A 20,506-nucleotide genomic window follows, 5' to 3' on the forward strand; every position below is an offset into this window, starting at 1 on the left:
TTGCTGTATCTTGCTAGCTTTGGGAATTCCAGAAAAGAGAGAGTATGGTAATAGTGGTCTAATGGTAGATACATTATTTACAGAATAGGGAATCTTGGTTTGAAAATTTGGTGTGAATTTTTTTATTCTAATGTAAATCTCATTAATTTTTCATAGTAACATAATTTCGAGTTTTCTTTTGTGTGTATTCATTTGGAAAGATAAAGAACAATTAATTTTTAGGTTTTTAGTATAGCAAGAGATTATAGTCATTGCTGTTTCCTAATATTTTACGCAAATGTCTATGTATAATTAGAAAGCTAAGTAGGAAAGGGTTTTTTCTTTTTTTATATTTACTGTGGTTAATTTTTTTTTTATTTAAGATTCTTTCCACCGTCCTACCCAACAAGAACAACTTTTTTTATGTTTTTTTCTCTCAAAACAAACAAAAACATAAAAAGGGGTCGGCATAGGGTGGTGCAAGGAAAAAAAATCCTAAAAAGAAAAAGATACCTGAACAAAACTCTGAAAAAGAGGCATGTAAAAACCATGGAGTCCATTTTGTGTTGGCTGACTATCTCTGAGCACAAGGCCTGCCCTGCTGTGTGGCTTATATACACAGTGTCACTTCATTGGAGAAAACTGTTTTTTTTCCCCGTCATAACAGATATCACTTGCATATAGTTTCTTGATAGGTCTTGGGTGTCTCATAGTCTCTTGTGAGTTTACATGTGTTTCAGGGCTGTTATGTCTGGAAATTCTGTTTTCTTGGAGTCAAATTGTTCTGCTTATTCTTCCAAGTTGATTCTAAGCCTTGAGGAGAGAGGTTTGATAAAGACATCTCATTTAGAGCTGAGTCCTCCAAAGTCTATTACCTGTAGCTTTTATTTGTTTATTGCCATTTATTGCCATCTATTGCAAGAAGCAGCCTCTGTGATGAGAACGGAGCAATTGGTCTATGGCTATAAAAATATGTCACTAGGAATTGTTTTATTGCTGTGTTCATTAGGCACGTTGTGGTTTCTAGCACTTCCTTCCTTAGTTTTCCCTCTAGGTCCACGACCTATCTAATTTTAGGTCTGGGCCACTTCAGCAATGCCAGTTATGGGTTCTATCTCATGCGGTGGGCCTTAAATCCAATATTAACAAGTGGTTGGTGACACTAATAACATTCGTGCTATTCCTGTACTAGTGTGTCTGGCAAGCAGTCCCTTTTGTAGGTTGCAGGGTTCATAGCTGGATGATAGTGATGATTCCTTTTCTTCTCCATTTCTGGGCATAGACTTTAAAGCTCCACAAACACTAATCACAAGGAGTCAGATTTTCATTTCCGAGAGACCATTGAGAACATTTAAATCAGTTTGTATATCTTTTTATCCTTTTACCTCCTATCTCACCACTACTCCAAACTCTGGTAGCATTTTCAGTAGTCTTCATTATGAAACGTAAAGCGACGTAGAGCAAGCTCTATCGGAACATCATTTAAAACTGCTATCCCATTGTAGAAAATGTCTTTTTACATAGGAATACAAGGACGAGACCGTTAAACTCAGAGGAAGTAATACGAACAAGACGACAGATGGACACTCAGGTGAGTATTAATTATAGACATGGTCTGACCACTTTGTGGATGATTTTTTTTTTACCTTAGGTAATTCTGTTTGGGGTTTTCTGATATGCATAAATTCAGGATTGCTTTCTTTTAAAAAAAAAGTCTCCTGAAGATTGGTAATCAGGAAAGGTTGTGTCAAAATAGTTGGATTGGTTATTGGTATACCAGAAAACTTAGGGGAAAATGTTTTTTGTTGAGAAAAAAAATTCTTTAAAGAACAGTTTAAAGAAAAAATAATGTTCTGTTTTAGAATTTTACTCTCTTTCTAATACAGTGTGTAAAAGGAAATAAAGCTAGAAAGATAAATTAGAACCAATTCTGAAGTCAAAGAAGGGACGAGACCTGTGGATTTAGGAGTCATGAGTTTTATACTTGAATTTCTGAGCCAGACTGAAGCACAGCAAGTCTGAAAATGCCATAGATGAGTGCGTGAGAGCTGCTAGTAACTGCTCTCTGTAAGACTGGGGTAGCAGTGAAGGGTAGAAAACATTCTCAGAGGGTAGAACCGAGTGTAACTGTTGCCTTTTTTAATGGTAGGCAGATATTTGGATATAGGGGTAAGAATAGTTGGTAAGCTTGTGGGAGAAATAGAATTCAAGAAAACTATGTAAGTTAAGGTTGAAGGAGTACATAAACAAGTGGGTGGTGGGGGAGAGGTAGAAAATTGGCATTGCACTTTAATTGCAAACTTAATGAAGTTCTCTGGGATTTAAAATTAGTTTGATTTTAGGCCTACAGTAGTGTATCGTAGAGTCTGGGAGGACTAAGCAGTGATAAGGACAGTTGCTACTTGACAATTAATATTTGGAAGTACAGATTTATCAACTACCTATTAGTGTGTTTATGTGTGTGTGTGTGTGTGTGTGTGTGTGTGTGTGTGTGTATTTGATACAAAAGTGAATTCAGCCTTTAGGTTGGTCAATGACTGTGGGTCATAAAGAACTGAAAGTACTTCCCAATGGAAAAATACTACGTTAGGAGAAATGTGGAAGTTATGAAATCAGTACAGCTCGGGGCTGGTTATGGAAAACCTAATTTTTTTATAGAGATGTTGCTATTTTAAGACAGTTTGATAATTCTCTGTGTCTTTTTGAAATAGAGCCATCAGCATGTAGTGAAGAACCCAGTATTTCAGATGTTTCGGAGAAGAGTAATGTGTCAGATTTGTTTAGTTTCTTCTCTAAAAGGTAAAGTGTTGGGGTTTAACTACTTGACAAGTTTGCTTACACTCCTCCTCTGCTTTCTTGTTAGAAGAAGAGATAAGTACTATACTTAGTTACTTCAAATACACTTCTAATTGCAGATTGCTAAGTCACAATGACAGTTCTCATTTTAAAAGTGAAAGGTAATATTGCTCTATAAAAAAGGAATTTATTCCTAAATCTTGCTGCTATTCTCCCCTATTTTTTATTTTAAAAGTAAAAGAAGTAGTAATTTATAAAATACGTGATTCATTAATTTTTAATACTCACCACTACTTTCTCCCTATTATTTTGACCTATTTTTTTCTTTTTTATTGTTGAGACAGTAAGAGTTTTTCTTTGGATTTTAGAGGATGAAACTGAAGGATGTGTAGAAGATGTAACACAGAATTCTCTGCTCAGTTCATTTGTTACTTGACCAAATGGTAGAAATAAATCACAGTAAAGTTATTTATGGAGAGTTATATTGTTAACAAAGACTAGAATCTACAGAGAATTTGGTTAAAAGATATAATTCCTGTCTGATCTTACCTTGAATCTCTTAACTTTATAAGCTTCATTCACCCTCTTAGCTAGGTGTAGCCACCAGGTTTTGTTATACAGTGTGGTCTCCCATCAGTGCACATGGATATGATCTTATTTCTAAATATCCTAGCAATTCCTCAGCAGCAAACACAAAATATGGCCTCGTTGATGACTCTGTCATTAATTACCACTTGAACTGAACTCAGAATTCCTACTTAATTAGGTTTTTTGTTACTTAACTTTTTTTCATTTTATTGTTTTATGTGTATAAGTGTTTGCTTGTATGTATGTCTCTGTGCCACGTGTGTGCCCGGTGCTCAGGAAGCCAGAAGAGGGCATTGGATCTCTTGGAACTGAAGTTACAGATCATTGTGAGCTGCTCTGTGGGTATGGGGAATTGAACTCAGGTCCTCTACAAGAGGAGCCCAGGCTGATAATCCCTGAATCCTCTCTCTAGCCTAGTTTTTCTAAGTAGCCCTAGCTGTCCCAGGCTGACCTTGAACTCAGAGATCTGCTGACTGCCTGTGCTTCCCAAGTGCTGGGATTAAAGTAGTATGCCATTACTGGCCCCGTTTCCTTCTTGTGTAAATGCTAAATCTTAAAAATGAACTAGTCCTAAGGCTATGCAATATTGCACTATTCGGTAGAACAGATCAGATAAAAGGAAATGGATTATATAACGAGGAAAATTTAGACAAACAGCAGCCGGTTGAGTGTGTTATAGCCAATACAGATATGCTTACTCTTCAAATAGTAATATTTTTAGTACTTTCGCATACTGTCACTTTTGTGCTATACAGTGGGTTATATTTTTATTTCCATTTTCAAAGTGAGGAAACAGACATAGTTTGGAGTTTTGCCTAAAGTCATATCAAGTTACTAGTAGAATGAGTCTAATTCCAAAGTCTATTGTTCTTAAACACTAACGACATAGAATTTATGAAATAATCATATTTTCCCTTTCCTTTTACAAGACTCAGGTTTTTTTCTCTTATTACTCAATTTTCAAAGGCTTTGTCAAGATTTTTCTTTAATCAGTGTATATTGGACACATCGATAGACTTTATAAGACAGTTTTTTTCAATACTGGATACTTAGACCATCTTCAACCTCTATACCCTATCCATCTTCCTCTCCTTCCTCTCTCTGCTTATCCCTACCATACTATAATCTTTCTTTCAGCATCCCTCTGCTTTGACATTATATAAATATATGTGGAGAATTTTTTGAGTATGTGTGGCTATATATATATCTTTGTAAAAGCTAAGATCCACAGTTAGAGAACATATATTTACTTTTCTGAGTCTGGCTTAATCTGGTCTTCTTACTGTTTTTGTGGTTTCTAGCACTTCCCTCCTTAGTCTTCTGGTATAGTTTTTGTTTTGCTGTAATCACATGGCTTAATATTTTGAGTGTGTAAGAGCCTTTCACTTATGTTCCATAGGCTGGCTTAGTAGTCATTAATTCCCTTGGTTTATGTTTATCATGAGAAGTTCTTCAAGGAAGAGTAGCTTTCCTGGATATAATAATCTGAGCTGGCAGTTAGCGACTCTCAGAACTTGAAAATACGCTGTTTCCTGTCTCCTGGGCTTTAGAGTATTTGTTCATAAGTCTGTTATTCTGGCGGATCTGCTTTTCTTTGTGACTTGTAGTTCTCTCGTGCAGCTTTTATTATTCTAGGTTCTCTGGACTCAGTAATTAACTGCAACATGACATGGAGATGTTCCTTTCTCTTGTGTGGTATTCTAAATGTCTCCTCTTTCTGGAAGGCTGTTTTCCTTGTGGATTTGGGGACATTTCTGTTAGGATTTTGTTTCATTTTTTTATGCTTTGAAAGTGAATTTCTTTTCTTTTCATAATATGTAGATTTGGTTTTTCACGGTGTAATCTATTTCATTCTTACTCCTTTTTTTTCTTGTCATTTTCTGATTTGTCTATTTTGTTCTAAAGCCCTCATACATGTCTTCATGAGATCTGTTGGAGGGGCTTTCTGGCAAGCCTTCGATTTGATTTATTGACTTTTTTTTTTCTTTTTTTCGGAGCTGGGGACTGAACCCAGGGCCTTGTGCTTGCTAGGCAAGCGCTCTACCACTGAGCTAAATCCCCAACCCCGATTTATTGACGTTTTTATTTGGGTTGACTTTTTTCCAGTATTTTTATCCACTGAATTCTTTCATGCTCTTTATTGACTTGATTTGACTTGATTTCATTCTGCTGTTCATATTCTCTTTGCACGTATTTGGAAGGTTTTTCACATTGTCTTTAATTTCATTGAATATTTTTGTTTCACTGATTTTGTTTGTTTTTTTATTTATTATTTAATTTATTTACAATACAGCCACTACCTCACCTCTGGGTCCCTCCTCCCACAGTTCCTCATCCCTTCTTCCTCTCCCTGTCTCTGAGAAGGTGCTCCTTTCCCACCAGGCCTTCCTGGGGCCTCAAGTCTCTCAAGGATTAGACTCATCTTCTCTAGTCCTCTGCTGTATATATTCTGGGGGCCTTGGACCAGCCAGTGTGTGCTTCCTGTTGGTGGCTTACCATTTAGAAGCTCCCAGGGTTCTGGGTTAGTTGGGACTGCTGGTCTTCCTATGGAGTCGCCATCCTCTTCAGCTTTTGCTTCCTCTAATTCAACAATAGGGGTCCCTGACTTCAGCCCAATGGTTAGGTGTAGGTATCTGCTGGTTGGGCCTCTTGGAGGGCAGCCATACTAGGCTCCTCTGTAATTACACCATAGCATCAATAATAGTGTAAGGCCTTGGTGCCTCCCCATGGGATGGATCCCAAGTTGAACCTGTCACTGAACTTCCTTTCCATCAGTCTCTTCTCCATTTTTGTCCCTGTAGTTCTTTTAGACAGGAACACTTCTGGGTCAGAGATGTGACTGTGGGTTGGCAACCCATCCCTCCACTTGATACCCTGTCTTTCTATTGGAGGTGGTCTCTTCCGAGTTCCCTTTCCCCACTGTTGGGCATTTCATCTAAGGTCACTTCCATTGAGTCCTGAGAGTCTCTCATCTCCCAGGGCTTTGGTACTTTCTAGAGGGTCCCCCCACTTCATTGAATTTTTTTAATAGTTCTTCTTTTGCGTGCTTTGTCTTAGAGTCCATTCTGATTCCCTATGTGCTGGGGGCCAGCCCCGACATTGGTCTTCTTTCTCGTATTGGTTCTTCTTGAGGCATCGGAGGGGGAAGGGTGTCAGCGGAGGGTAAGACTTTGCCTTACAAGATACGGGGGTAAGACTTTGTCTTACGAGATATTTGGGGTTGCTGTATAATAATAAGTTTACTTATCTAAGTCTAAGTTACTATGTTACTATAGCTGATTTATTTATTTGTGTCTAAGTCACTATGCTCTACTGCCTTCTGTGCTCCTCTGAGGCCAGAAACTGTAGTCTCTGGCATTTAGCACCTCATTCTAAAACAGCATGAGATAAAGTAGAGGATTGCTAGAGCCTTTTCCCTTTTGCCCCATGCCTCTTGCTTGTCAGGCTAAGGGGAAGCAATAAACTTCTATTGAACCAAGAGAAGTGAATAGCGCTTGCAGAAGGAAAAACTTTTACATAGCCAAATATGCATAAATGTATATGATTTCATACACGGATTCATCAGTGCACATTTATTTATACATTTCTACTCAGATCAGTTGGCCCAGCTTACATACATTATCACAATTACATTCTTACACACACATATGCATACATTCTCACGATTACATACTTACACACACATCCATACTTACATATGCATATGGAGCAAAAGACCAAGCACCGGTGCAGAAAGAACTCACTCATTCTGGATGAAAGATGAGCTCCAATCTTTATTACATAGAGAAAGAAATAGCTTCTACCCTTTTAATGCTAAATGAATTAAACCTGTTTGTAAGAGAAAAGACTTGTTCCTTTTAATAAGACTAAGCCTGCGTTGCTATTGAGAAATGACCTGTTCTGTCCCATGGTAAGGAGAAACCTGGCTGCTCCTTTTGCTCTCTCCAGCTTCTTCTTTTTTCCTCTTTTCCTCTGCATTCTGCACATTGTTCTCTTATGTTACCTATAGTCTCTAAGTTATTCCTCTCTGCATTTCTTCTCAGCCCAGATCTTTTTAGCTCAGTTCTCCTTAGCTCAAACCTGACTCTTCAGCTCAGTCCCTCTCCAGCTCAGTCCTTCTGTAGCTTTATCCTTTCCCAGCTCCGTCCTGTCCAGCTGTTGTGTTTTTTCACCTCAGTCCTCAGCACTTAAACATCTTTCAGAATACATAATCACATGTTACAAAGTTCATCACTAGTTCATATGAAAGATCAAAGCATAAATTGAAATAGAAGTAAATTTATATAGATAAATCCAGTCAATGTTTTATCCTTTGTCCTTGCACCTGCAATAAATTGTATGTTCTCTTTTTATGACCCTTGATAATTGTTTTACAACCTCTCAGAATGTGTTCTGAGTAGGAGAAAGCCTGGTTACTATCTAAGAGCAATTAACTGGTGACACCTGGTAGACTGGCAGAGTTCTCACTGCAGTTTTAATTATCAGAGAAGAACTTAATTAGCGGTCCCACTATAAAAGAGCTTAATAATCATGTTATCATTTTGGGAATTCTTATAGGATCATAATAAGACTTAAGTCATCTATTTGTCTATATAGCATCACTATAAGACAGTACATCTTTGTAGATTTGCGTAGATCTGCTCCAAAGGGATGTGCTATTACTTAATGATTGTTATATGTGTTTAATAATAACAGGAAAAGCCTTTTAATAGCAGGAATCTTTCCTAAAATGAATTCCTTACAGCCTTGCTTAATAAGGGCGAACCAGTCACAGATTATATAATAATCTGAGGCTGGCCATCTCAGGATGGTCACCTGCTAGTTATTAGCTTGTCCTGTTATGGCTCCTGACACCTATGGAGTTGATAATATTTGAAGATTTCTTTCTTTGATTGTTTGCAATCTGCATAGAATTTATGCAATGTCATTAGCTTGATCGGACTTTCAGTTGAAGTATTTGTAGTGGTCAAGTAGGACAGTTGGGTTAAGCTATGGTACAGATTTTGGGTTGTTTGTTTGTTTTGGCCATTCCTTCCCACCATGCTTTTGCTCAGGAAGCAGCTACTGTCTTCAGCATTACTCTTAGGCTGGAATACTAACTATAGATCATTCTCAATTGATGGATTGGCTCACAGTGAAAATAGAGTAATAGCAATAAAACAATAACCCGTTTCAACTCCAATAATTTTGCAGAATAGAGGAATAAGGATGCATTGTATACTAACATATTACTTAGTTACTTAGAGTAGGAATGAAAAATTAATATTCTGAGTGAGACTGGAGACTAACATAGAAGAGTGAACAATGAAGGAAGCAAAAATGGAATAGCTTCAGGTAAAGTGGGAATGAAAACAGAATGGGCTGAAGAAATACACAGAGTTCAAGCAATCCCAGCTGTCTGGAGGCTGACAGGGCGTTTCATCAGCTTCAGGCCAACCTGTGCCCCTTGGGAGCCTTTTTCTTCATTGTTGTTGTTGCTGTTGCTGCTCTTGACACGACTTCTTTCTCCTTTATTTTCTCCTTCTTTCTTATGTGTGTATATTTGTTCATCTTTCTATGTTTCTGCTTGTGTCCGTTATAGGTATGTGTGTGTAGGGTTGTGTGGGGTCTCCGGTGTGCTCCGCCACGGGGCATGGCCACTCTGGGAGGCCGGAAGTTTGACATGTTGGGCTGGAGAGAAGCCTCCAGACACTGCTCTAGGGGTGGGGAAGCAGTCTGAGGCTCAGGGCAGCTGGAGCTGGCTTAGTGGTGCCCGGGCTGGCACGCAACGAGGCCGGGCGTGTGGTTCTCAGGCTCTAGGGCTGAAAGCCGCACAAGGGCCGAGAACAGAGTGGGGGCCCCCACGGCTGGATCTAGCCCAGGACTGAGGGGGAAAAACGGGGGAGCTCCGGCTGGTCCCGCAGGGATAGACCATGCCTTGACGGTGGGGACTGCAAGCTTGGTGGAGACTGAGGCTGGGAGCGCAGGGAGACCTTCTAAGGAAGATTAGGCTCTGTAGGCGAAGGCCTTCTCCGTGGCTCCCCATAGCAGTTCCTGATGAAAAGAGGCAGTCCATGGCTTTAAGACATTTATTGTCATGGTGGAAAGTGGATGAGTAAAACCGTACCCCACTTCTCAGGGTGGGCCTGAGATTAAAAACCTTTTACAGCCAGGAGTGTCTGGGAAGGAAAGGTTCATTGGCTAAGCTTCCAGGCCTTTAGGTATCTCATTAAAATGGAGATCTGTCTTGAGCCTTTGTGACCTGTGGTCATGTCCTTTACCTGTGGAGGGGCATGGTGCGTTGCCCCTAAACGTGACTGATGGCCACAAGTCTTTGGAGGGCTTTGGCTAGTGACAGGGTTGGGTTTTCCAGGAGTCAGGCGAAATGCCTACTGTCCTTTCAGGGTCACCGAGATTTCTAGCCTAAGCTCAACTAGGAACCAGGCTGCCTTTCATGGTCTCACATGTGTGAGTTTGTGTTGTATGTAGGAGAGAAGGGGTGGTGGTGAGAAGAGAGGCCAGAAATCAATGCTGCCATTCTCAACTGCTGTTCACCTTATTAGTTTTTAACAATTAAAATTGTTTACTGATAATTTAATGCATACATACACATATATGTATGAAAATTACAGTCTCATTGTAGTTTTTTGTTGCCCTACTCTTTCTCTCTCTCTCTCACTCCTGTTAACGTCTCACTTTCCCAAGAATCTCTTTCCTACAGTCTTGACTTTTTGTTTTATTTTGTGATCCATTGAGTTTAAGCAGGGCCATCTCTGTGCCTATAGGTTTGAACTATTGGTTGGAACTTGGTTGGACGCATAAGTAGGTACACAATCAAACTTACTCTCCAAATCTCTTCATATCCTCTAATTCAGGAGGGAGGAATAGGGCCCTATGAATTCCTCCCCCACTTATTACTGACTGTTGACAAGGCCAGAGCAGGCCCAGAGAATCTACCTTCTCTAAAGCCATTAGTGCGTGTTCACATGCCGACCACGTGCGGTCACACTGCTGCAGGAGCAGGCCGTGTCAGTGGAGACACTTTAGACAGGTGATCTGTCTCTATGTGGTCACATACCTGAAGACACTACAGAGTGTGTCTCAGCCAACACTGTTACATGTTTGCTTCTCTGTCTACTGGGGCTGGAGTTTTCTAGGACTGATAATAGTTCCCTGACACTTGCTCTGGGGGATGCAGAGAGGATCTCTTTACCTCTAGATCTGCCCAAGTCTTTTTAAATGACTTGTATGTGCTCCAGCTAAATACTGAGACATGTGAATGTGGAACATGTGCCCTCACATTCCTGTCTCGTGGAACTGTAAGTCTTCGCAGTGATCTGTAAGGTGTTGCCTGTACTTTATGTGTGCTTGCCTTATTTCCTGGTTTGTCTTTGGACTTTGCCCCTGCCTCTGCCTGAGGATTTGCACAGATGCTCTACAAATTGGCTATACAGAAGCCTGCCTTCTTCCCTTCTTTTTCTGCCTTATAAATTACCTTGTAGTGAGAGTATGGCTACCTGAATCTCCGTCCTAAACTGAGATTCTTATCCTCTCTAGTTTTTCTCAGTCCTTTTTTCAGAGTAAGCGTGCCCCTGTTGGGACTTGAGTATTTTTAGAGTCAATTCTGGACATTCCTGAGCTGGCTACTCAGTGTTTCCTTTCTTCCCCATGGAAGCCAGTGCTTGTCTGTCATCACTCCCCTCACAGGACGGTGGATCTCACAGTCCCTGCTTTACTTCTTGTGGACTTAACAGTGTCGTCACCTACCTCACCACATTACTAGGTCTTGGTGATTTTAATGTTACATCAATGTTTTAGTTGAATTACTGAGCACTGAACTGTGTAGGCATGCCTTTTCAAACATAGGCACAGTGGTACTAGAATTTACAAATGCATCTGTCTGCTCATACAAAACAAGGTTTTAACAGATTTGACTTTTACTTGGCTACTAAAGGACTTTTTGCAAAAAAAATTTTAAAAAGCAAATTGGAGTTAAACAACTTCTGTATTGCATTTAATAAGCATATTGCTTTATTGTATTTTATTTTGAATTTTTCAATTTCAGAAGAAAAATTTCTGTACAGTCCACTGAAAGCAGTGAATCAGAGGAAATTGAAACAAGTAAACTGTCCCAGAAAATGAAAGGTAATATGATTGATATAATTGAGAGGTAATTCATTGATATTGTCATGTATTCTAATCTCATGGTTTGCCCATTTTTTATTTTTGTTTTATTTTAGGCAAGCTGAAAAATACACAGTTAGATACTAAAAGTAAAGTAAAAGGTAAGAATGTATTATATCTTCTCAGAATTTATAGAATCTGCATGTAAAGATTATTAAAATAAAACCTCAATAATTGACATTTTGCTAGCCTAATTTTTAGCAATATGTATAGAATCAGCGGCTTTTGAACCCTTTCCTGAATTTGAGCTTTGCGTGAACTTACCATGTCTGTTAAATGAATTAAATGATGTAAACTCAATGAATAATTTCAATTAAAAGATATAATATTTAAATAAACTTTGAGCAAAAGTCATTTTCTATTACTTATAAAATAAGGTGAATAAAACTGTGTAGTTTTGCACATATGTACCCCCTGTCCAGGTTTGGAGTATCTTCTTGGCAGCATCCACATTATACACATACAAAAGAAGGAATACTGTTTATTTCCTTCATCTTTAAAACATGCTTTATATTCCGATTTCAAACCATGCTGTCTTTCTAGTTAGCTGAGAAATTGTATTATATTTGGAAGAAAGCTCAGCACTGCTACGAACAGCTTCATCCTGGGGGAGCCTTCGTTACTGAGAGCGGAGTCACTGTACCTTTGTTGTCTTCTGCTTTCGCTTCATGTAAGAGACGGAACACTTGGGCCATGGTTACATCATCTCTCTGAGCTATAGAGACACACTTAGTGTTATAAATGCCAATGTTGTTTTCCAAATACTATTTGTATTTAATAATACAACCGCTCAAGTTGCAGAATACAGAAAGTGCCTAAGGAAGTGTAATAAAGAACTTTAATGATTTTTTTCTTATTAGGATCATCTAAGATTAAAGAAGATACTCAATTTGCTCTTGCACTTACTTATTTTGGCCCTGCAACAAAAAAGAAAATGTTGAAAAAGGGTCAGTAAGTCTAGTTCTCTACCTTTCCCCCTATTTTTAATGAAAAAATTTAAATAATAATATTAAATATACTGTGAAAATTTTAGAAAATACTGGTGTTGCCTTTCTTACTGTAATTGTTTTAGAAAGGATCAAAGTATGATGGATAGAACTCTCTCAAATAGAAGAGTTGTCTATTCTTGTAAATTAAGTCATTTATGATTGGTTCAGAGCTTAACTTAATATAATATAAATATATAATTTTAGTAGGATTAAGATTTGCTTTTCTTAAGAATGTCACAGTACTGCTTATGAATATGATGGAAAGTGATTGAATTGAGGGTAGGTGTCTAAGAGAATGGTATTTCTATGCCGTGGTCTCCATTTATAGCACAAGGTCTTGTTTCTGTGGCTTATTGAACAGTCTCAAGGCTGCAATGACTAAGTAAAAGACTTTAGATGTTAAATGACACAGAGGATAAAGCAGTATAATATACATAAGAGGAGACTTGAATGTAGCCTGTTTAAAAATGGTACTTTTGGAACTGGGTGGCTTAGGGGTTAAGAGCACATGCTACTCTCGTAGAGGCCTCAAATTCAGTTCCCAGCAGCTATCTTGATAGCTCACAAATATGCTTGTGATCCCAACTCTAGGGGATCCAACTACTTCTGACCTCTGAAGACACCCACACAGACACACATGCATATCACATGCACACAGATAATTAAAAATAAATCTAACAATATTTAATTAGTGAGGGAAAATCCACCTTGAATGTAGACAGTCCATTCCATGGACTGGTCCTGGACTTAAAGAAAAAGTGAGCTGAGCACCAGCATTAATTTCTGCATACTTTATGACTGTGGATGGTGTGTGACCAGCTGCTGCATGCTTTTGTTGCCGTGATTACCCATTAACAGGCTATTTCTCAATTTGTGAGCCAAAGTCAATCCTAGGTTCTCCTTTTTAAATTTGCTTTTGTCATATATTTTGACACAAAAACTAACAGAAAGCTGGTATTGAGTAATGGCACTGTTGCTGTGATAAGCCTGACAGTGGTTTGTAAGCATTTAGTATTGGTTTGCAGGAAGAGTGTGAAAGATTTTGGAGCGGTGAGCTGTAGACGCCCTTTAGACAAGAGACTATTGGGCCGTTCTGGTGGGAATTTGGAAGATGAGAATGCTGAGAGAAGTGAGGATAGTAGAAACTTGGTTCATCAGTTTTCAAATAACTTTCTTAGGCTAGTGGCCTATTATGTTTTTTTCTTTCAAAGAATCTGCTTAATTCTGTCTACCTCTTGAGCATGTGAATGGTCCTGAATTAAAACAGCGCTGGTTGGCTAATTGTTTGCCACCGAAATTTCAACATTTAGTACTTAGGCTATGTTATGGTCACTGCTCACTGCTCTTAGCCAGATTGACAGAGAAACCTGCAAATGCGGCAGAAAGCTAAGGCCAACACGCAGCTTGGCAAGGAAGAGGATGAGAGTTTATAGCTGAGGACAGGGGAGATATGTAGAGAGCAACCATAGTTGTTACAGATATTAACATTATAGTGGAACCTTGCATTTATGTGTAGAAGTACACAGAAGGCAAGACCTTACCCATTGAAGGATCTAGCTTATAAGTGCAGATGAATTGGAAAGGAGAGCCAAGATACAGAATGCCACTGAAGGAGCTGTCTGCTCCTTAGTAACACCTAAAGTTGTGTTTTCTTAGGCCCACCCTTAAAGATACACAAAAGTTGTTACAGCTTTTGCCCAAGGGTGCTAGGCTGTATTTTGGGGCTGGCTAGAGAACTTGGGAATGCTCTTCTTATGGTACTGATTCTGTAGGCATGCAAGATGCGCAAGGACAGGCTCATGGAAGTTTGGGTTGAGATTTTAAAAGCTGCTGAGGCTTCAAAGTGTGGGACACGGTCAGACTTCCCAAGGGAGGTCTAGGAGGCCATTCTACAAAGCTGGGAAGGCATGGCTTCAGTTAGAGTGGAGGTTCTGGGATGAGGGAGATGCTAGAAACTTAGGATGTTGGTGAGGAAATCTGTAGTTAAGAAATTGTCCTGAGTTTCAGAAGAGCCTTTGAGCTATTGAACAGTATTGGGAGTGTTCAAAAAGACGGGGAACTTTTAGAAATGAACTGAATACATTTTGAATTTTGAGATGAGCATGAAAAAAGAGTTCAGGGGCCAGGGTGGAATGTTACGACTTAAAGTGGTGTGCTCATGTGTTAAACTGACGAGAGAGAGAGTTTTGATGTCAGTTTTCCTTGTCAGTTTGATTGGGGTTACAATCACCATAGAAACACCTTTGGTTGTGTCTGTGAGGGTATTTCTAGAAAAATTTAAATGAAGAGGGAAGACTGCCTCCAGTGTCTAGTTACAGTCCTTTGGTTCTTTCTGACAAATAATTATTACATTTCTGGTTTTATGGAGTGAGAAAGACTGAAAACAGTCCATTTCCTGTGTCTTTTTTGTTTGTTTGTTTGTCTTGTTTTGTTTTGATTTGATTTGTTTTTCAGACCAAGTAGCCCTGTCTATCTTGGAACTCAAGTCTGTAGACCAGGATGGCCTTGAATTCACAAAGATCTGCCTGCCTCTGCCTCCTGTGTATTGGGATTAAAGGCACACATGAGCACTGCCACCTTCAGCCCATTTCCTGTTGGATTCTTCATGATTTCTTTCTGTAGAGATGATGATTGCTAGGACCTTATTGAGATGTACATTTTAGAATAAAAAAAAAAGCAGGTCTACCAGCAAGTCTGTCAACACCTTGTTCTTTCAGGTACATCTGTGATGGAGAGCTCAAAGAAGTGTGACACTGGAGAGAGGACAAGAACAACACTGATCATCTGTCCACTCTCTGTGCTGAGCAATTGGATTGTAAGTCTAAAGCCATTCAGCTTGAAGTGGAATATCATATCTGTCTGTAAGAATGTACTGTTAGAAATGTATGTGACATGCATGTTAGTATCTATTAGGTGAATTACATTTGATGAAGTAAGTACTTTTTCTTGAAGGCTCATATGATTAACTAATTAATTGCTAATATAGGATTTGATTTGTACTTCTGCTTCTGCCATTTTTGTTCCCTCCAAGAAGAACATATTTATAATTCAACACTCCTACTTAGATACTGACTTTTGGAATTATGCGAAGTCCACTATTAGTGACTTTCATAACTTCGTATAACATTACATGTGCTTCTGTCTGCTTGGGTTTGTCCTTAATTTATTTTCAGAGATTTTTCTGAATCTTCACCACTCTCAGTTTCCAGGTGACCAAATTGAAACAGATAGGTTAAATTACTTGACTAAGGCCATCCAGCCAAGAACTTGAATGTGCTTACCAACATTTTGACCCAATAGTTTCTTATTTTAAGGTTACCCATCAGAAGGCATGTTTTCCCCCAGCAAATTGTTTTTCTTTTTTAAGAACATTGCATGGGGATGGGATATCTTTTGTATGTTATGTGTAAGAAGCAGCCTGCTTTTATTTCCCTTCTAATTTGGACCTCAAGCTTTGTTTTATAATGAAATATTATTTTGGAAGCATTTAAACATAAAGACTACTGGATGTGACCTTCATTCCTGCTGCCTTCAAGAATAGCTGTCTCCTCCTGATCTGTCCTAGCTCAGGAAAAGGAAGTTCTGCTCTTCATAAAACTGTTGGCTAAATTTTTATGTCTCATTTCATTTTACCTTCTCCCTTTTTCTATTTTCCCCTTCTCTTAGTTATTCAGTCTGATATCACTGCGTTTCTTCATGAAATATACTCAGGTGCTCACTTTTTTTTATTTATTTTTATTTATTTACATTTCAAATGCTATCACCATTCCCAGTTTTCCCGTCCATAAACTCCCAATCCCATACCCCCTCCCTCTTTTTCTATAAGGGTGCTCCCCCACCCATCCAACCCCTTCCTGCTTCCCCACCCTGACATTCCCCTATACTGGTGCGGGGTAGGTCGGGGGGGGGAGGGTCCAGCCTTGGCAGGACCAAGGGCTTCTCTTCCCATTGGTGCCCAACAAGGCCATCCTCTGTTACATGTGCAGCTGGAGCCATGGGTCTGTCCATGTGTGGTCTTTGGATAGTGGTTTAGTCCCTGGGAGTTGTGGTTGGTTGATATTGTTGTTTTTATGGGGTTGCAAACCCCTTCAACTCCTTCAATCCTTTCTGCAACTCTTCCAAAGGGGACCCTGTTCTCAGTTCAATGGTTGGCTGTGAGTGTCCACCTCTGTGTTTGTCAGGCTCTGGCAGAGCTTCTTAGGAAACAGCTATATTAGGCTCCTGTCAGCATGCACTTCTTGGCATTTTAAATACTTCCTTTTCATTATGTTTCATATTGAAATTGTTGCTTTTCTGTATTCCTTTCCTGGTATAGCCCTGGGATGTTAGTTTCTTCCTTATGTTCTTATGCACTGAATTGGCTTCTCTTTTCAGCTGTCAGAATTGCACCTGGAGAGACACCTAGTGACTTGTCAGTGCCTACTGCCTTCTTTTTCACTGTATATTCATCTTTTTTTCTTGATTTTTTGGACTGCTTTTTATGCATTAACTTAATGCATTTCTTCTTCATGTTTTCTTTTTTCCCTTGTAGATCTTTAGTAGACTGCTTGCCCAGCATGGCCAACACCATTAACTAACTAACTAACTAACTAACTAACTAACTAACTAACTACATAGTTAACTACATTTAGATAAATATAGAAATTGTTAATCAATATTTTACTATAGTTTTATATTTAAAAACTTTAAGTAATATAAACTTAGAAAAGGAAACCTTGGCAAATAAGATCATGCAAAAATGTAAAGGCATAATAGACATTTGAGCATACAGACTTCCTAATGCTGCGACCACAACAATACCTTATGTTGTAAAGACCTCCCAATCATTAAGTTATTTTTGTTACTACTTTGAAACTATAATTTTGCTACGGTAATGCATCATAATGTAAATATCTGTGCTTCTCAATGGCCTTAGGCAGCCCCTCTGAAAGGGTCCTTCTGTCCCCAAAGGGGTCAAGCCCCATAGGTCGAGAACCACTGATACAGAGGCTCATGGTAAACAGTACTTCATTCTCCCAACATTATACTCTGTTTCTACCTACCTTGTTAATCACCTACCATTCCCAGGAGAAGACTAGAAAGTTACAAATACCAGAACTGGATTTACAGACGGATGTTAACTGTGTAAGTGTGCTGGGAACCAAACCCAGATCCACAGCAAGAATAGCAAATTGCTCTTAACTGCAGAGCCATCTCTCCAGCGTCCCTTTTTTGTTTGCAAATAAGAAAAATAATCAAATTAAAGGAGTAAGATTTTAAGTACCAATTACATAAACACCATTAATTAGTTTTAGATATTAAAACAAATTATTTAACTGTATTCCAAAGCACCTATTTTGTCCTCTGTTGATAGGCCACACAATGCACATAGTGAGTAGCATGTGTTTTTCCTAGTCCAGAAATGTTGATTTTCTTTCACTCTACCTCTTATCTTTCCATATATACACACTGTTCCACTTCATTGTTACCTATTTGATTCTGATTTTTTTTAATTAAAAATTTCTCCGCATATTGAATTTCTTCTCTACCAGACTACTTAAAAAATTGTTTTTATCTTTACTTCAGATTTTGTGCTACCTTTGCATTTTTGTCTTTTCTATTTTATTCACATTTCATTTTTCAACCTACTGTAATCTAGTGCTTCTTCTCATTTGCTATGGAAACTCCCTTTGGGAAAACCTTTGACTCATTGCTGTATGTTTCAGGACCTCCAGTTTCCCCCCCCACTCTTGGTTGTATTTTGCATATTTACTTTCACCATTGAAATCGCTCTGTGTGCGAAGCGTGTGTGAGTGACAGGTGAGCACGCACCTCATTTGCCACCTGAGCACTTCCTACATTTCGTCTACTGCTGGTGTTTCTGTGACTTTTCTTCGTCTGCGGGTATTCTATATGTGTCTCTCTGCTTACCGTTTTGTTGCTTTTGTTTTACTTCTTGTTCATATAAAAGTACTCTCAGGAGCTTGAGAGTTTTAAGGCCATCTTGGTTACATGATGATCTTTAAAGAAAAACAAAACAGTTAATCATGAAAAGCAATTAACAAGAATTACCAGAGTGCCACCATGTTTGCTGGAATAACCTAACCTCATCTCAGCTTGTCTTTCCTCCATTTAAAGCGTGGAGTGGTTCAGTGTTGGCAGGCTGGATCCCTAACCACGATGTTTTCTCATCGTTCATGTTCTCTTTAAAACAAAGATATTTAAAGACTTAATCCTACCTGTATGTATTGTCTATTTATAGCTAATATGCATACATACTCCTCTTGTATGTGTAGATCAATGTTTATGTTCTGTGGTGTATTCTAGATAGCTCACAGTAGTGGGTCTCAACTTACGGATTGCGACTCCTGTGGCAAACCTCCATCTTCAAAATTAAATTTATATTACAATTCATAACAATAGCAAAACTTTAGTTATGACGTAGCCACAAATTGAATTGTATGGTTGAGATCATCACAACAGGAGGAACTGCGTTAAAGCACTAGTTATAGCATTAGGAGGGTTGATAGTGACCAGAAAGCACAAATATCCTTTCTTACTTCTTTCCTCCTTTGGGTCAGTGTTTCTATACCTTTGTCACTCAGTTCTTTCCCACAGCCACCTGAAGTATAAGGACATCTCTGTCTTATCCTGTTTCCTCACGTCCCATAATTACATCCCAAGTCCAGGCTCCCTGCTTGTTATATTCTCTCTCATACTTGTTTGTCTTCTGTGCCATCTTCTGCTTGTCTGGTCTTAGACCTTCTCACCTAAGCATTTGCCAGCTTTTTCCCGCAGCATCTTCTCCCTAGTCTAATACCCTCCCCCCAACCCCCCAACTCCCGACCCTGGCTCAAAATCATTTAAGTCTGTTGTTTACAAAGAAGCTTGGACTTCTTTTTTACTTAAAAATGAAGACATGCTAGGTATGCCTGTAATGCCGGTGCCTGAGAGCCAGAGGCAGGAAGACGATGAGTTTGAGCTACATAGTGACAACTTAAGGGGAAAGCAAGAAATGGCTGCTTATTGGTAGGATAGGCAGAATTTATATGATGTGCTTTATATGTTTGTCAGCCTTATGATATGACACTAATTGATACTTAGTAGTATAGTTATCATTATACTTTAGTTTTAGTAAAGTTAACATGGTAAACTTGATACTCATCTGCTTCCTATTAAAATACTTGTAATTTTCTTTTAGGACCAGATTGGACAACATATAAAATCAGAAGTGGACTTGAATCTTTATGTTTATTATGGTCCTGATCGTATTAGAGATTCAACCTGGCTTTCAAAACAGGATATTATTTTGACTACTTATAATATTTTAACTCATGATTATGGAGTAAGTATTCAGATACTAGAGCCTTTAAAATATTTATTATTATTTTTCAATTTGAGTGTGTGTGTGCATATGTGTGTGTGCATGTGTGTGTGTGAGTGTGCATGTGTGTGTCAGTGTGAGTGTGTGCATGTGTGTGTGTGGTGAGTGTCTGTGCATGTGTGTGTGGTGAGTGTGTGCATGTGTGTGTGTGGTGAGTGTGTGTGTGTGTGAGTGTGTGTGTGTATGTGTGTGGTGAGTGTCTGTATGTGTGAGTTGTGTGCATGTGTGTGTGCATGTGTGTGTGTGAGTGTGTGTGCATGTGTGTGTGTGAGTGTGTGCATGTGTGTGAGTGTGCATGTGTGTGTCAGTGTGAGTGTGTGTGCATGTGTGTGTGTGGTGAGTGTGTGTGTGTGAGTGTGTGGGTGTATGTGTGTGGTGAATGTCTGTATGTGTGAGTTGTGTGCATGTGTGTGTGCATGTGTGTGTGTGAGTGTGTGTGTGGTGAGTGTGTGTGTGTGTGAGTGTGTGTGTGGTGAGTGTCTGTATGTGTGAGTTGTGTGCATGTGTGTGTGCATGTGTGTGTGAGTGTGTGTGCATGTGTGTGTGAGTGTGTGCATGTGTGTGTGTGAGTGTGCATGTGTGTGTCAGTGTGAGTGTGTGTGCATGTGTGTGAGTTGTGTGCATGTGT

General features: G+C 39.0%; 1 protein-coding gene across 5 annotated transcripts in view; it reads left to right on the top strand.

Moving 5' to 3' along the window:
* The window catches only part of Hltf (helicase-like transcription factor), a 59,807-nt gene that overhangs the window by 16,111 nt on the left and 23,190 nt on the right, over positions 1–20,506 (top strand). For 2 of the 5 annotated variants that reach the window (XM_006232175.5, XM_039102120.1), the window contains exons 9-16: positions 1,504–1,570; positions 2,691–2,778; positions 11,408–11,487; positions 11,583–11,627; positions 12,387–12,473; positions 15,233–15,330; positions 16,182–16,226; positions 19,696–19,839. In XM_006232175.5, the coding sequence (XP_006232237.1) occupies positions 1,504–1,570; positions 2,691–2,778; positions 11,408–11,487; positions 11,583–11,627; positions 12,387–12,473; positions 15,233–15,330; positions 16,182–16,226; positions 19,696–19,839 (654 nt within the window). The remainder of the gene's footprint in view (positions 1–1,503; positions 1,571–2,690; positions 2,779–11,407; positions 11,488–11,582; positions 11,628–12,386; positions 12,474–15,232; positions 15,331–16,181; positions 16,227–19,695; positions 19,840–20,506) is intronic. The other 3 variants (XM_006232176.4, XM_006232177.4, NM_001106478.1) reach the window with 3 other exon arrangements.

The sequence above is a fragment of the Rattus norvegicus genome, chromosome 2 (genome assembly GCF_036323735.1).
Source record: "Rattus norvegicus strain BN/NHsdMcwi chromosome 2, GRCr8, whole genome shotgun sequence".
Lineage (NCBI taxonomy): Eukaryota > Metazoa > Chordata > Mammalia > Rodentia > Muridae > Rattus > Rattus norvegicus.